The 16,162-nt window shown below is 71.1% G+C and overlaps 1 protein-coding gene across 1 annotated transcript; it reads right to left on the reverse strand.

The window, feature by feature from the left end:
- Positions 1-539: 539 nt before the first annotated feature.
- On the reverse strand, positions 540-15,721 carry FASN (fatty acid synthase; the record flags this gene model as incomplete). Its single annotated transcript, XM_081108998.1, has 40 exons — positions 540-1,343; positions 1,450-1,548; positions 1,626-1,846; positions 1,920-2,150; positions 2,421-2,609; positions 2,730-2,975; positions 3,594-3,745; positions 3,948-4,039; positions 4,108-4,259; positions 4,382-4,583; positions 4,709-4,932; positions 5,036-5,158; positions 5,339-5,458; positions 5,531-5,709; positions 5,788-5,938; positions 6,043-6,246; positions 6,347-6,501; positions 6,598-6,716; positions 6,793-7,350; positions 7,539-7,837; positions 8,283-8,486; positions 8,646-8,825; positions 9,008-9,196; positions 9,282-9,362; positions 9,443-9,634; positions 9,719-9,891; positions 10,059-10,174; positions 10,277-10,480; positions 10,567-10,701; positions 10,801-10,895; positions 11,239-11,428; positions 11,547-11,734; positions 11,809-12,271; positions 12,693-12,827; positions 12,904-13,019; positions 13,092-13,214; positions 13,313-13,513; positions 13,826-13,999; positions 15,008-15,160; positions 15,595-15,721. 40 exons carry the CDS (start codon positions 15,719-15,721, stop codon positions 954-956), a joined length of 7,545 nt encoding a protein of 2,514 aa, XP_080965124.1. The 3' UTR covers positions 540-953.
- Positions 15,722-16,162: the final 441 nt, after the last annotated feature.

Raw genomic sequence — 16,162 nt, forward strand, 5'->3', positions numbered from 1 at the left:
CAGCTCAGAGCTTTCTTAGGAGCACGTCAGCACCTGGCCTGTTGCTGGGTCCCCGACGTCCTTCTAGAAGCCCAGGGGGACCTGCTCCCCACCTGTCTTTTGTCCCCACCTTGCACCCCTCCCAGAGCCCAACTCTGCAGCTCACCTCGTCAGGCAGAAACCCCACTCCAGGGCGCCACCTCACCCCTGGCTCAGGGGCTCTCCCTGCCTGTCACCCTCCCTCCAGCCTCCCCTCCGTGCCCGTCAGGAGTGCAGGTGTGGCCGTGAGGGTTTGCCATGTGGGTCTCACCCACACGCAGCGACTTCAAAGAGAGACTCTCTTGGAGGGCAGGACGCCTCCACACGTGCCCTGGGGCGCAGACCCGTCTCTCACTTCTGGAAAAGGTGCGGGGGTCCCCACAACCGCTGCCTGCCACTCCTAACGGCTGTGTGCCCCGCAGAGGGCTCCAGACTGCCTCGGGGCGCTGGTGCTGGAGGGCACGGAGAGCACGGGGTCCCATACCCCGAGTCCGTGTAAAAATGAAACAGATCCAGACCGGGTCTTTGAACTGACAATTATAATAAATTTCAAAATCTGAGCAGCAACATGAATGTGTTTCTTGAAAAAAGGACAGGGAACAGGGTGGGTGCCCGGCCGCTGCCCCGCTGCATCCTGGCCCGCGGCTCCCCAGCGGCGCAATAAATAGAATCCAAACCGGGACCCCAAGGACGCGCGGGCTGCACGTGGCATCGGGGGCTCACGGGATCGCGCCCGGCTCGGCCGACTCTTCACAGACCAGGGAGGCCTCCGAGTCGGTGGCGCGGGTCCCGGCCCCGCGCCCACGTGGTGGCGGCCGAGGTGGCCGGGCGGGAGGTGCCCAGGACGGGCGGGCGTCAGTCCTACTCCTAGCGGCCCCCGGGGTGCAGGCCGGGCCCAGCGGCAGGACCGGACTGGGCCGGGCCGGGCCGGGAGGCTAGCCCTCCCGCACGCTGACGCGCGGCTCGGCCAGGGCCCCGTGGATGATGCCCAGGATGGCCTCCAGGCCGCTGCCCTCCAGCAGCGTGCGGTGGTCGCCCTCGATGATGTGCACCGACACCTTCCCGTCGCACACCTGGGACAGGTTGTAGTCGGCGCCCAGGTCCTCGCCCTGCGCCCCGCCCTTCTTGGCGCGCAGCAACGTCACGTTGCCATGGTAGGTGGCCCGCGGCGTGTACTGCTCCGCGGCGCGCAGCTTGTGGTAAAAGGAGCGCGCGGCAAAGGTGAGCGCACGGCGGTCCAGGCCCGCGTGGCTCTGCGTGATCATGTCCACGGCGGCCACCACACGCTCCTCCAGGCCCGCGAGCGGCAGCAGCGCCTCCAGCACCTGCGGGATGGATGAGTGGGTCGCGAGGTGGGCCAGCAGACCCCGCCCCCGCCGGGCGCAGACCCCGCCCCCGCCCCGGCACAGACCCGTCTGGCCTAGGACCCACCCTGCTGTGCTCCGTGTCCGTGAACTGCTGCACGAAGAAGCACATGGCCGCGGCCTCGGCCTCCCCCTCGCAGCCGGGCGTCAGCCTCGCACGATAGCTCTGCAAGGGGAGGGAGAGGCTGTGTAGGGAGGCGAGGGGGGCACGACCCCGACCGGCTGACCCGGCACCGCCCTCACCTGTGTGTAGGCCAGCACGTAGGTGTGCGAGCCGTCGAACAGGAAGAGGCTGTTGTGCGCGGGGGCGGGGCCCTGCTGCGCCTGCAGCTGCGAGCACATCTCGAAGGCCACGCAGGCGCCGTAGGAGTAGCCGGCGATGCGGTAGGGCCCCTCGGGCTGCACCTGCCTGACGCACTGGAGGTAGTAGGCGGCCAGGCTCTGGATGCTGTCCAGCGGGGCGGCTGCGGGCGGGAGAGCTCCGTGTGGGTGGGCGCCCCGGCCCCACGGGCACCCCCCCCAGGGACCCGCACACACCTCGCGTGCACTGCAGGCCGTAGGTGGGGATGCTGAGCTTGGCGGCCAGGCTGTGGAACACGGTGGTGGAGCCCTCGATGGGGTGCACCAGGAACAGGGGCCGCTCGGAGCTCTGCACGGAGTTGAGCCGCGTGAGGGTCGGGCCCTCGGGGTTCACCAGCAGGGTGCTCAGGTTCAGCAGGGCCTGCTGCCGGGCAGGGCTGTCCTCCTTGGGCGTGGAGGCCGCCAGCTCTGTGGGGAGAGATGCCAGGGAGGCCAGCTTCCACCGGTGCCCGCAGACGCACACACACGCCCGTACACGCGCACCCGCAGCTGGAGACACACACACCCGTACACGCGTACACGTGCACCCGCGGCTCCGGCTGCTGCTGGGGCTGGGGCTCTGGTCCCACTCGGAGGGGCTGGTCAACAAGCCCGACCTGGCCAGGCTGCCCACAGGCCACACCGAGACACACGCCCACACCCCACAGGCTGGGCCCGCGACCTCTGACCCGCACGCACCGCTGGCCGGGCTGGCCTGGGAGGACAGGTCCTGCAGCTTCCGCAGCGTGAGCTGCTGGATGTCGCGCATGGACAGCACCAGGTCGTGCTCGCGCTCCAGCGTCTGGCGCACCTCCACGCCCATGAGCGAGTCCAGGCCCAGGTCCCCCAGCGAGCTGTCCAGGTTGACGGCGGCCAAGTCGCGGATGCCTGGGGAGAGGCGCCTGGTTGGCAAGCGGGGAGGGGGTAGGGCGGGCGCGGCCGCGGCGTCTCCCCCGTGAGAGGCAGGCAGGCCCCGTGTGGGGGGTACTGAGGCGGGCGGCCCCTCACCCAGGATGTGTGCCACGGCCTTCACCAGGTCCTGCTGGCCGTCGCCGCCCCCGCGGGCCGCGGCCTTCTTCTCCGCCAGCACGAAGCTGCTGAGCACGGGGTGGGGCTGGCTCAGGAAGACGTCCAGCACCTCCAGGCAGGAGGCGATGCGCTGGGGCCGCGTCCCCCCGACGACCGAGTCGTTGCTGCCCATCGTCTCCAGCACCACGCCTACGTCACCGATGGAGCCCCACTGCACGGCCAGGCCTGCGGGCGGGAGGCGGGGGGCGGGGTGAGCGCATGTGGGGGCGGGGCCGCGGGCGGGAGGCGGGGGGCGGGGTGAGCGCATGTGGGGGCGGGGCCGCGGGCGGGAGGCGGGGGGCGGGGTGAGCGCATGTGGGGGCGGGGCCGCGGGCGGGAGGCGGGGTGGGGTGAGCGCATGTGGGGGCGGGGCCGTGGGCGGGAGGCGGGGTGAGCGCATGTGGGGGCGGGGCCGCGGGCGGGAGGCGGGGTGAGCGCATGTGGGGGCGGGGCCGCGGGCGGGAGGCGGGGTGAGCGCATGTGGGGGCGGGGCCGCGGGCGGGAGGCGGGGTGAGCGCATGTGGGGGCGGGGCCGCGGGCGGGAGGCGGGGGGCGGGGTGAGGGCATGTGGGGGCGGGGCCGCGGGCGGGAGGCGGGGTGAGCGCATGTGGGGGCGGGGCCGTGGGCGGGAGGCGGGGTGAGCGCATGTGGGGGCGGGGCCGCGGGCGGGAGGCGGGGTGAGCGCATGTGGGGGCGGGGCCGCGGGCGGGAGGCGGGGGGCGGGGTGAGGGCATGTGGGGGGCGGGGTTAGGGTCGGCATGGAGCAGGCGGGGCCGTGGGCGGGGGGCGGGGCCACGGGCCTACCTGGGAGGCCATCGTGCCTGCGCCTCTCGCAGATGCGCTCCATGGTGGAGTTGGCGAAGCCGTAGTTGGTCTGGCCTGCGTTGCCGCGCCCACAGCTCACCGAGGAGAAGGCCACGAAGTAGTCCAGCTCGGGGCACGCCTCACGGGTCACCCTGTGGGTGCTGGGGTCACTCCCGGGCCAGCTGCCCGCCCCCCTGCTGAACCGGCCCTGCCTCTGTGGAGCCGCGGCTCTGCCCCAAGAGTCCCGGGGCCTGGACCCCAGTCCCTGGAGCACGTGCACGGGGAGCGGGTCCCGCGGGGCCCGCACCACCTGAGTGGGGCGTGAGGGCCGGGCGTGGGGAGGGCCGCGCCCACCTGTCCAGGTGCAGGGTGCCGCTGTACTTGGGCTTGCTCACGTCCTGGAAGAGCTCGGGCGTCTGATTCTCCAGCATTGCGTCCCTCAGGACCTGGGGAGAGGCGTCCTCAGCGCTGCCCCGCGGCCCCGGGCGCCCCGCCCGCCACGGAGCCCACTCACCATGGCCAGATTGAAGACGCCTCCGACCGGCCCCAGCTGCGTGGCCTCGTCGATGAGGCCCCGGGCCCCGTCCAGGGAGCTGGCGTTGCTGGTGGACACGAGCACCTGCACACCCTGTCGCCGCCACTCCCGCACCTGCTTGGCCTGGTAGCCTGCAGGCGGGGGGCTGGGATCAGGGCTCCAGCCACCTCGCCCGGGGCCTCAGAGCCCATGAGGGGGCTGACCAGGGAGGGCGCGTCCCCACTGCCCGCCGCCCGCCCACCCCAGGCCTTACCCGTGCGGATGCCAGAGCGCGAGGTCAGCACCAGCTTCTGGGCCCCGCGCAGCACCAGCCACTGAGCCAGCTCCAGGCCGAAGCCGCCCAGGCCCCCGGCGATGACGTAGCTCTTGTGGGCCGGGCAGAAGACCTTGGACACAGCGGTCGTCAGGGTGGGCAGGGGCCCCTGCAGCATGGCGTCCGGCTCCTCCTCACGCACCTGCACAAGCAGCACGGCTCACACTCTGCCCGGGGGTCGGGCCGGTGGTGCCCAGGGCCCCCCTCACCTGCACGGGCGCCCCGGGGACCCCCTCAGCTGCACGGGCGCCGGGGGCCCCCCCTCACCTGCACGAGCACTTTGCCGATGTGCTTCCCCTGCGCCATGTAGCGGAAGGCGCCCTCCACCTGGTCCTTGGGGAACACGGTGCAGCGGAGGGGCTGCACCACGCCGTCCCGGATGCCCGCCCGCAGCAGCCCCGCCACCGCCCGCCAGTCGGCGCTGGCCTCCTCGAAGAGGGCGTCCAGCAGGATCCCGTGGAAGGTCACGTTCCTCAGGAAGATGGCCATGCCTGGCGGGCGGGAGCGGAGGGCGGGGCTCGCACTCTCGGACCCAACACCCGGGGACCCCACCGGCCCCGGCCCCACCGCCTGCTGCCTGCTGCCCGGCCTCACCCAGGGGGTGGTTGTTGAAAAGGTCGAATTTGCCGATTTCCAGGAAGCGGCCGTGCTGGGCCAGGCACCGCACGCTGGCCTGCAGCTTCTCCTCTGCCAGCGAGTTCAGGACCAGGTCCACACCTGGGGGGATAGGCGTCCCACGGTCACCCCACTGCTGGGCACAGCCACAGTCCGGAGGCCAGACCCCGGCCTTGCCTGGCCTTCTTCTCCTGCTCAGCCCGCAGGGCAGGGTGGGCCGGGGGAGGGGCGGGAGCGGGGGTGCCGGGCAGGGGGCGGTGCCGGGGTTCGGGGGCCACGCACCCTTTCCTGCCGTGTGCCGGAGCACGTGCTGCTCAAAGGACGTGTCCCTGGAGTTGGCGAAGCTGGTGTCGTCGAGCTGGGGGAACCTGGCCTGGAGGTATGCCCGCTTCTCCGCTGACCCTGGGGGGAGGCGCGTGCGGTGAGCTGGCTGCGGGCGGGAGGGGCGGCCGGGCGCGAGGGGCGGCAGCTCACCCACGGTGGTGAAGACGCGGCAGCCCAGGCTGAGGGCGATGGCGATGGCCGCCTGGCCCACGCCACCCGAGCCCGAGTGGATGAGCACCGTCTCCCCGCGCTGCACACGCCCGCGCACCACCAGCGAGTAGTAGGCCGTCGTGTAGACCACGGGCACCGAGGCCGCCTCCTTCAGGGTCCTGCCGGCACAGGGACGGGTCACTCAGGCCCCACCAGCCACGTCTGTGTCGGGCCTGGGCTCCCGGCCGCTGACTCACCAGTTGGAGGGCACGTCCCACAGGAAGTCCTGGGACAGCAGGACGGAGGTGGCCAGGCCTTCGGCGGGCACCAGCCCCATCACGCGCTTGCCGCTGGGGTCTCGGCCAGAGAACTCCATGCCCAGCATGCAGTCCCGGGCAGCCCACTTCCCTGGGGGCAGAGGGCGGGTCAGCCCACGGGTTCGGTCTGAGCGCTTTGGGCGGGGACCCTTTGCCCCCAGGGCCTGCACCTGCCCCACCCCGCCCCGCCCGCACCTGGGATGGCGTCAGGTGACAGCTTGCCCGTGGCCAGCATGATGTCCCGGAAGTTGAGGGAGGCGTAGTAGACAGTGCAGAGCTGGACACCGGGGCTGGGGGCCGGGGCGTGGCGCAACGGGGAGCAGACCCAGCGGATGGAGGACAGGTCCCCCCGGGTGAGGACATTCACGAAGGCGTGCTCCGTCTGCTCCTCCGGCGGGCCTGGGGCCACAGAGGCAGGGCTGCTAGGGCCCAGCCAGGCGGGGATCCCCAGCCCCTCCTCACCCACCCAGCTACAGGCGAGGGCCTGGCGGGGGCTCACCGTGCTCCAGCGGGAAGTGGCGGAAGGCCCCCCAGGCCCCGTCCCGGTGGACGTTCATCACCAGGTCCCCCCGCAGCACCTCCTGCAGCTCCGCGGAGCCGGGGTCCAGCTGGGGGACGGGGGACGCGCTGCTGAGGTTGGACACCAGGATGCACCTGTGGGCACCAGACGAGTGATGGGAGGGAGGTGATGGGCAGGAGGGGGGCTGAGGGGGGGGGCAGGCAGGGATGGGCACAGCTCAGGGCTCTCACCGGACCCGGTGGCCGCCGGGCTCCTTCCGCAGGCAGTTGACCATGCCCACGACGCCCGAGGTGGCGCAGCCGCTGGCCGTCAGCCACACCGGCCGGGAGGAGGCGTCGGCCAGAATGTCCTGCAGGACGAGGCAAGGGTTGGTCTGTGGGAGGGTCCCTTGGCAGCAGGGGCGGGGCTGGGGCGGGGGCACTGACCTTGAGCGAGTCCACCCATTGGAAGCTGGCGTCCTCCACGGGCAGGAAGATGGGGCTGCCCTGCGGGGCGGGCCGGCGGCACAGGAAGAGCACGGAGCCGTAGAAGGACCTCTTCAGGGCCACCAGGCGCAGGGACGCCCCCGCCAGCAGGCCCTCCCACGCGTCCTGGCCCAGCAGGCCCTGCCGGCCCGGCTGCGGCTCGGGGCAGGTCAGGAAGGACAGCATCTCCCCGAGGGGGTGCCCTCTGAGCAGCGTGTGCAGGAGCAGGAAGCCCCCCTCCTTGAGGGCGGCGGCCATGTTGCCGAGGGCTGTGGCCGGGTCCCCGAGGGTGGCCAGCGCACAGTTGCACACCAGCAGGTCGGCCGGGCCCAGGCCGCTGGGGGCGGGATCCGCGGGGTCCCACTGGCCCTGGGCCACGTCGAGCTGCTGCAGCTTGGCCTGGGCGGGCTCCAGGGCCTGGGGGTGGCGGTCGGTGGCGGTGTAGTCCAGCTGCAGCAGGGGCTGGGTGTTGAGCAGCGCCGGGATGCGCGAATAGAGGTGGCCGTCCCCAGCCAGCACCTGGTGGGACGGAGGCCTGGATGGGCGGCCCTGACCCCCGTCTGTAGCGCCCGTGTCCCTCACCCCCCGCCGCGGGAGCAGTGGACACGTGTGCAGTCTCACGCTGGTGCACAGGCCGGCTGGGCCTTGGCCCTGGTGTGGGTCTGTCCAGCTCGGCGCCCGTGCTGACCGCCCTGCCCAGCACCTACCTCCACCACCTTCATGCGGAGGCCGGTCACGTTCTCCAGGGCAGTGTCCACGCAGGCCTTGAGGGCCGGGGAGTCGAGGAGGCCGCTGAGCAGCGGGTCCTCGGGCAGCCCCGGCCGCGCCTGTGCCAGCACCCGGCCCAGCTCCGGCTGCAGGTTCCCGTTGAGCTGGCAGGCGGACGCCAGCAGCCGAGCCAGGCCCTGCTGCGGGGGCTTCCGCGGGGCCTGCGCCCCATCCAGCCCAGGCACCACCATCTTCAGCCCCTCCTGGGCCACCTTGGCCTGCAGCACCTGTGCCAACCCTGGGGGGGGATGGGCATTGGGGGCCTCAGATGAGCGGGTCCTGGCCCCCGGGCAGCAGGTATCTGACTGGAGGGACCTGGGGGCCGTCCTCAGGGCCCATTGCCCAGCCCACTGGACACGCAAACAGATGGAAGGACGAGTGGGCAGCCTGGCGGTCCAGGGCTCACAAGTGGCGCCGACCACAGAGGGCCCCAGGACAGAAGCTGCTGTGCCCCAACAGGGCGCCGCCCACAAAGGACAGGTCTACCGACAGCGAGGTCAGTGCCCGCGGTCCCGGCTGTTGCCGGTGTGAGGAGGGCTCGCCTGTGCTGGTGGGTGGGCCCCTGAAGACTGGGGAGGCAAAGCTAGACCAGGTCCCAGCGATGGGCTGTGGGCGGGTGGGGATGAACTCCCCGTCACCAGGGGTGTGTAACAGGCTAGTGCCTGGGGCTGGGAGGGCCTCACCGCTGCACAGCTGCAGCTCCTCCTGCAGGGCCGCGCTGTCCGCCAGGCACCCGCCCTCCACGTGCGGCGTGAAGCAGAACTTCTCCAGGATGGGCGCATGCTGTTCCTGCTGCCGCCGCGGGGCCACCGAGGCGTGCAGGCCTGCGATGAGGATGCCCCCAGCCACCGTGCTGTTCAGAGAGCTGCTCACCACCACGCGAACCGCTGTGGGGGCACAGAGTGTGGGCGGTGCGGGGCCTGGGCGCAGCGGGCACGGGGTGCGGGGCCTGGGGCACAGCGGGCACGGGGTGCGGGGCCTGGGCGCAGCGGGCACGGGGTGCGGGGCCTGGGGCGCAGCGGGCACGGGGTGCGGGGCCGTGCTACCTGGGGTTTCGTCCTGCAGTGTGTGCACCTTGCGCCGGTGGAGGGCGGGGTCGATATGGATGGCGGCGATGCGGGTGGGCAGGCGCAGGCTGCGCTGGCAGGTGCCCAGGATGGACATCTGCAGCATGCTGTCCAGGAAGGTCACCCAGTTGTCCCGCCACAGCAGTTGGCCAGTGTCGCCTGTGGCAGGGGGGCGTCAGCACGAGGGGTCAGTCGCACGCAGCCTCTTCCCGTGCCCTGACCAGGCAGCAGTGGCCCCTCCACCCACCACTCCCCCCACCCCCCTGGCTGGGGCGATGACAGGCACGTGGCGCCTGGACACTGGGCCCGCCCCCGAGGTGTCCAGGGGGCAGCGTGCCCACCTTCAAGGGAGGCCTCAAGGACGCCCTGGAAGTGGGGGCCGTAGTCGTAGCCCCGCAGCCGCAGCTCCTTGTACACGTCGCCCTGGGACAAGCGGAAGGTGGCCGAGGGATCTGCGGGGTCTGCTGCGTCCAGGCCATCCCGGCTGTCGAAGAGCCTGGGGTCGGGGTCCTCCCACTGGTACACCGTCCCTGTGGGCGGGGGTGGGGGGCAGTCAGGGGTCTGAGGTCTGGGCAGAGCCGAGTTGGACGCCCTGTGGCCCGGCACCCCGCTCACCGGTCACGACCAGGTTGCCGTTCTGAGACACCTCGAAGGCGTGCGAGGCCTCCAGCAGCCGCACCTCCAGGGACACGGTGCCTGCGGACAGCGGGACCAGGGTGAGCAGCTGGGGTCAGGGGCCAGCACCCCCACGGCTCCTCCCGGCCACCCCGCCTCACCCGTCTTGGGCAGGATGGTGGCCTGGTGCAGCGTCACGTCCTCAAAAGCCACGGGCATCTGCTCCATGTTTTGGTCCAGGGCGCGAGCCAGTGTCCTCCAGACCAGGCTCAGGTAGCCGGTGGCCGGGAAGAGGACGCGGCCGTCGATGCGGTGGTCCACCAGGTAGTGGCTGGGGGACTCGGGGCTGGCGTCTGCAGGGCACAGGCTTCAGTGCCCACCTCGGGAGGGAGAGCTGGAGCCCCTCCCCCGCCCGGCCTCACCCCCGCCCGCCTCACCGATGGTGTAGACAGTAGCCGAGGAGCTGCTGGAGCCGCTGGGGAAGTCCTCGGCGGCAGGCACGTCCCAGGTCTGGCTGTGGTCCCACTTGATGAGGGGGGAGATGAGCGGGGTCCCCCGGGGGGCTGGGAACTCCTCGGGCGGGAACAGGCCATTGGGGTTGATGTCAATGCTGGGGGTGGGGAGTAGGTTAGGGGCGCACCTGGCCCTGGGACCCCCATCACACCCACTGCCAACCACCTCCCCGAAGACTCAGAGACCAAGGTGGGGACCCCCCGGCCCCGCCACCCCTCACAGAGCAGGGGCCCACTGAGGCCCTGGTGACGGGCGCAGACCCACCCCGCCAGGTGCAGGCGGCCCACGCTGCCGAGCAGGAAGTGCAGGTTGTCGGCGTGGTCCTTCTTCATCAGGGGGAGGACGGTGCAGCCGGGCTTCAGGCCCCGCTTCAGCACGGCCTGCGGGGACAGTCGGGCTGGGCCTGACCGCTGCCCTGTGTGCACCCCGACCCGGGACCCCCCCGGAGCCCCCCCCGGAGCCCGTGGGCCCGCCGGGCGCACCTGCAGCAGCGCGTGGGGGGCGATCTCCAGCACCACGGCGTTCTCCGGCACGTGCCACAGCGCCTCCTGGAACAGCACCGGGCTCACCAGGTTGTTGACGTTGTACTCGGCGGACGGCGTGCGGGCCAGGCTGCCCTGCCACTGGGCCTCGGGGATGGAGGTGCTGAGCCAGCGCGCGGAGCGGGGCCGCGGGGCCCGGATCACCTGCGCACAGGCTGCCGGTCAGCGCCGGGTGCTCGGCCACTCCCGCCCTCCCGGGCCCCGGGCAGCCCCGGGGGTGGCCGGCCCACCTTCTTGAGCTCCCGCAGCAGCGAGGGGGCGATGCCCTCCATGAAGTAGGAGTGGAAGGCCAGGCCGCCCGTCCGCACCTCCTTGGCGAACACACCTTCCTGTCGCAGCTGCTCCACGAACTCGGACACGGAGGCCTGGGGACAAGAGGCGCGGGTGACGGGAGTCCTGGGCCCGGCAGAGCCCGCCCGGAGGCTGGGGAGGGACTTGAGGACCGGCCTCGCCCCAGCGCCCACCTGAGGTCCCGAGATGGTCACCGTGTCCTTGGAGTTGTGGCACGCGGGCACGACGCCAGGGGGGCAGCGCCGCTTACACTCCTCCCAGGACAAGCCTGTGGGCAGAGGGGCCTCAGGGGCAGCACTAATGACCGGCTCAGTGATTGCAGCCGCGGAGGAGCAGCCTTTACAGGCCTCCCCGCCGCCGCCGCGTCTCCTCTCAGTGGGGGTGTCATTACTGCCAGCCCACGGCCTCCCTCCCTCGTCACGACACCCAGGCCCCTGCCTGTGGAGGGAGCCAAGGCGAGTGACCCTGACACCCCGACTTTATCCCATCGTGTGGGTCCTCGGGGAGGGGGGGGTTCGTGTCCCCACGTGGGTTCAGCTCAGGCTCCTGGGAAAACCGCACTGATGGCCACCAGCCCGTGTACGGGCACCATGCCCCTGGGCAGCACCTACCCACGGCCGCCATGGCCCCCGGCGGGATGTGGGCCTCCTTGATGCACTGGCCGCGCCAGTAGGCGGCGAGCACAGCCTCCTCCTGTGAGAGGCAGCCGTCGGCGTAGCCGCAGGCGACCTCGCCCAGGGAGTGCCCGACGATGCCGTCCGGCCGCAGGCCCAGGCTGGTCAGCAGGTCTATGAGGGCGATCTGGGGGCAGACGTGTCACCTGAGTCCTGGGGAGGCCCCGGCAGGTCCAGGCCCCGCCCTCCGCATACCCCCCCCCAACCCCAGGCCTTTGGACGTGACCCCAACCCCGAGGACCGACCTGGATGGCCGTCAGGCTCACGAAGGCGTTGACGGTGTCGTCGAAGGTGGCCTCATCTGTGCTCAGCAGCAGCTCCGAGACCTGCACCCCCAAGGGCTTCACGACCTCGTCGGAACGCAGGATGGAGTCCCGGAAGCAGGCCAGGCGCATGAGGCTGAGCCCCATCCCGCGCCACTGCGTGCCCATCCCTGAGGGCGGGAGGTGTCAGGCCCCGGCCACCCACCCTCTGCCCCCACGCCCAGCAGGCCAGGCCAGGACTCACCGGAGCAGATGAACCAGAGCGGGCGCTGCCCAGCGGGCACCTGCTGTACCTCCTGCCCGCTGTCCTCGCCGCCCAGCACGGTGCAGCCCCGGAAGGGCATGGCGGTGACGGGCGTGGCCGCGATGTCGTTGAGCATGCTCACGAAGGCCAGGTTCTGGCTGTGCTGGCGGCCCTGCTCCAGCAGCCCCTGCACGGCCTCAGGGGTGCGCCCGCTGGCCAGCAGTAGGCGGGGCAAGGCGGCGTGGGGGGCGGGCGCAGGGGGCGGGCACCAGTTGGGTCGAAGGATGACGTGGACGTTGGAGCCACCAAAGCCGAAGGAGTTCATGGCCACGTTACCCCCGCGGACGGGCAGGGGCCGGTCCACCACCCGCAGCCGCCCGTTGTGCAGCGCTGGGATCTCGGGGTTCGGGCTGTGGAAGTGCAGGTTGGGCGCCCAGAGCCCGTGCTCCAGGGACAGCAGCACCTGTGGGAGGCGTGTCGTCCTGAGACCCCAAGGCAACCCACAGCCCTGCTGCTGCCTGCACTGCCCCCCACACCTGCCCCACCTCAGCCAGGCCCACCACCTCCCAGGTGGCCGTGGGCCCGGACACCCAAGCCCCTGACCAGACCCGTCCGGCTTCTGACACGCGTATGGCAGAGGGCGGCCACCTGCCGGGAGCCTGTCGCCCAGGAAGTGCCCACACCCAGGAGCCCAGCGATGGCGGTCAGGATTACTCAGGCCCCCACGGCTGCTCAGGAAGCTGAGGGTTGAGCTGCCCACCTGGGGCTGCCCCGGCCACTGCCTGCAGCCCTGTGGGGAGGTGCCCAGCAGCGTGTCGGGCCCCCCAGAACCAGGGTAGGGACCCGGCACAGTGCCCCGCAACCCTGCCCGAGGGAGTGCCCACCTTGGCCAGTGCGGCCAGCCCCGAGGCCGGCTCCGGGTGCCCCATGTTCGACTTAGTGGACCCGATCAGCAGGGGGTCCTGGCGGGTGGCACACAGGGCCCGGTCGATGCCATTCAGCTCCTGGGGGTCGCCCACCTGTGGGGGACACAGGAGGGTCAGCCTGCAGCGGGCAGCCCGGGCGTGGGCACAGGCGCGGGCACGGGGGCCTCACCTTGGTGCCGGTGCCGTGAGCCTCGATGTACTCCAGGGACTCGGGGGCCACGCCGAATGGCTCGTACAGGGAGCGCATGAGCTGCTCCTGGGCCTCTCCAGAGGGGAAGGTCACGCCTGCGGAGGAGAGGGCCAGCTCAGCACCCCTCCCTGGCCCCGGCGCCCCCGCCCGCTCTGGCCAGTGCCCACCTTGCTCCTTGGCGCCGTCGGTGTTGGTGCCGGAGCTCAGGATGGTGGCGTACACGCGCCGGGCCAGCGACTTCTTGGTCAGCAGGACAACCACCACGGCCTCCGCGCGGCAGTAACCGTCCCCTGAGGGCAGAGGGCGGCTCAGGTGGCAGGCAGGCGAGGCGCCCGCTCTGGCCTGGGAGGCAGGGAGGAGGCTGCCCGCGCCCGGCCCGCGCCCTCACCCGCCTGGTCGAAGGACTTGCAGGTGCCCTCGGGGCTGAGCATGCCCAGCTTCATGAACTGCACGGAGGTGTTGGGCTTCAGCAGGACGTTGATGCCGCCCACGAGGGCCGCGGGGCACTCCCCGCTGCGGATGGCCTGGCAGGCGTTGTGCAGGGCCAGCAGGCTGGAGGAGCAGGCTGTGTCCAGGGCGACGCTGGGCCCTGCGGCCGAGGTGGAGCGGGGTGTGAGGTGAGCCCGCTGTTCTCGGCCTCACCTCACAGGGGCGCCCGCCCACCTTTATTACTTTTTATTTTACTTCAATACATTTTTTATTGACTTCAGAGAGGAAGGGAGAGGGAGAAGGAGAAACATCAATGATGGGAGAATCACGGATCGGCTGCCTCCTGTACACCCCACACTGGAGATCGAACCCGCAACCCAGGCACGTGCCCTGACCGGGAGTGGAACCCTGACCTCCTGGTTCATAGGTCAACGCTCAACCACGGAGCCGCGCTGCCGGGCGGGGCACCCACCTTTGAAGTTGAAGAAGAAGGAGAGGCGGTTGGCCATCATGGCTCGCTGGCAGCCCACCATGCTGTAGCCCACGAGGGTCTCGGGGTCTCGGCTGAGAGCCTCCGAGGCCTCAGAGCCACTCACTCCCACCCAGACGCCGGTGTTGGTCCCTCGGAGCGAGGCCGGGTTGATTCCTGTGGGAGCAGCAGTCAGGACGCCGGCCGCACCCTGCCCACCACCCAGCTTTGTGGAGGGGACCGTCTTAGCCGGCCAGAGGGACGGGTGGGGCCAGCCCAGGTAGGGCTGAGAACAGAGAACCAGGAACCAGGTCACAAGAAACTGGGGCCTAATGGGGGGGGGGGGGGGCGAGGCTGGGGGGGGCTCCAGGCTCTGGGTCAGGCATCGGCCAGAGACAGAGGTGTAGACAGAGGGCAGCATTGTCCCCAGGCTACTCCCCTGGCCCCTGGTGTCCCTGGCGGAGTCTGGTGAGCCCCAAGGGCCAATGAACACCCAAGACCCAAGGGCGCCTGCCTGGGACAGGCAAGATAAGGAGACAGAGGGAAACAAAGGCCGAGTGTCCAGGCTCCTACAGGAGGGGCCCTGGCCGGCCCCAGGGGAGTGGCATCCAAGGCCCCTGGGTAGGGCCCGGGCAGCGAGAAGGCCATCAGGTCTGCCAGCCTCCCGCCCCTCCCCAGGCATGTGTCTGTGCCCTGTCCTGCTCAGTGTCAGGCCAGGGGCAGGCTGGCACCTGCTGACCCAAAGACAAGAGTGGGGAGCCCCCAGGCTCCCCATCAGGACCGGCCAGCCACCCCTTCTCACAGGCGGGTGGGCACAGCAAGGACAGGTCTGAGCCCCAGGACAAGAGCCAGCTACCTCTGGACCAGACTCAACCCAGGGCAGGAGCCCAGCACCGGCCCTCACCCCAAGACCAGTTCTCTGATGGGAGCAAGGAAACTGGGGCGCCAGGGCACGCCCAGGACACCGCGGGCCAGTTGTGAAACCAGACCTGCCCAGGGGCCCACGCCTCCCGAACCTCGGGCCTGGCAGTCCCAACCAGGGACAAAGGGAGCCCCGCTCGGCCCGCCTCCTGGGCCGGCTACGCTCCGTTTTTCTCTGAACATGTCCCTTTTAGGAGCAAAGGGCCCGAGAACAGTGCTGCCCGTTGTGACCCCAGGTGGGCCATGGGCCCCCCAGAGACCCACCTCCGTCCACGATGGCCTCGTAGGCGACCTCCAGCAGCAGGCGCAGTTGGGGGTCCATCGTGTGCGCCTGCTTGGCGTGGACCCCGAAGAAGGTGGCGTCGAACTTGGACAGGTCCTTCAGCTTGCCGGAGCGCCGGGGCAGGCCGTACAGTCCTGCAGACACGGCGGGGGAAGGCACCGCTGTGGGGCGTCAGGGCCCAAGGGACCCACAGGGAGACGGGGACTCCCCAGGAGGGTGGGCAGTGGCCCCAGAGCAGTCTCCTCCACCCCCCCTGCCCTGGTGCAGACCCTCCACCGGGCTCTGCTGGGCTGGGCTCCGCGCTGACTCACACCCGCGGATCAGGTAGAACTGCTCGCGTGGGAGCCGACCAGGCGTGAGGGAGTCAAACCAGCTTCCCCAGAGCCAGCTCTTATCTGACCTCGGACACGCGGCTCCGCGCCCCTCCTCCCGCCCCGGACCCCCGCTGAGCACCAGCTGTAGAAGGGCCACGCACACCAGGAGCGACCTCAGCCTCCACAGCCGGGGCCCAGACCACACTCGGGCTCCATGTCCAGGGAGAGTCGGGGCCGGGCAGGCCATCACTCACCGGCCTTCCACCTCCTGTCATCGTCCGTCACCATGTCCACGCCACCAATGAGGTTGTCCCAGAACTCCTGCAGGTTCTCCGACTCGGGCAGCTTCCCCGATATGCCAGCAATCACCACCTCCTCCATGATGCTCTCTGCGGGCCCAGGCACCGGTCAGCTCGGCCCCCACCCGTGCACAGCCCCCACACCTCCCCGAACCCCACAGTACTCGCCCTCCTCAGCCTGCCCCCCCCCGCCCCCTCCGGTGGGTCAGAGAGCAGCAGCTCTGAAAGCCCCAGACCGGAGGCCAGATGGCTGGACGGATGTCCTGGGTGTGAATGTGTGTGTGTTGGCGGGCGGTCAGCTCTGACCCAGCAGGTCCTCGCCTCTTACTGGGCCTTGGCAGAAGCTGTCACATCTGGGGCCCAGGCCTGGGGTGACCCCACCAGGGCCTGCTGCCTGTGCCCACCACTCCCAGCAGTCGGTGGCCTCTGTGACCTCCGCTGTGGTGCCCTCAGGAGGGCCACCCAGAGGAAGGCCCAAGCCCTTCCCGGCCTAGGAGATGGCCCAGAGAACCAAAGGAGAAAG

Source organism: Myotis nattereri (assembly GCF_964212035.1).
Source record: "Myotis nattereri genome assembly, chromosome: 16".
NCBI classification, from domain to species: domain Eukaryota; kingdom Metazoa; phylum Chordata; class Mammalia; order Chiroptera; family Vespertilionidae; genus Myotis; species Myotis nattereri.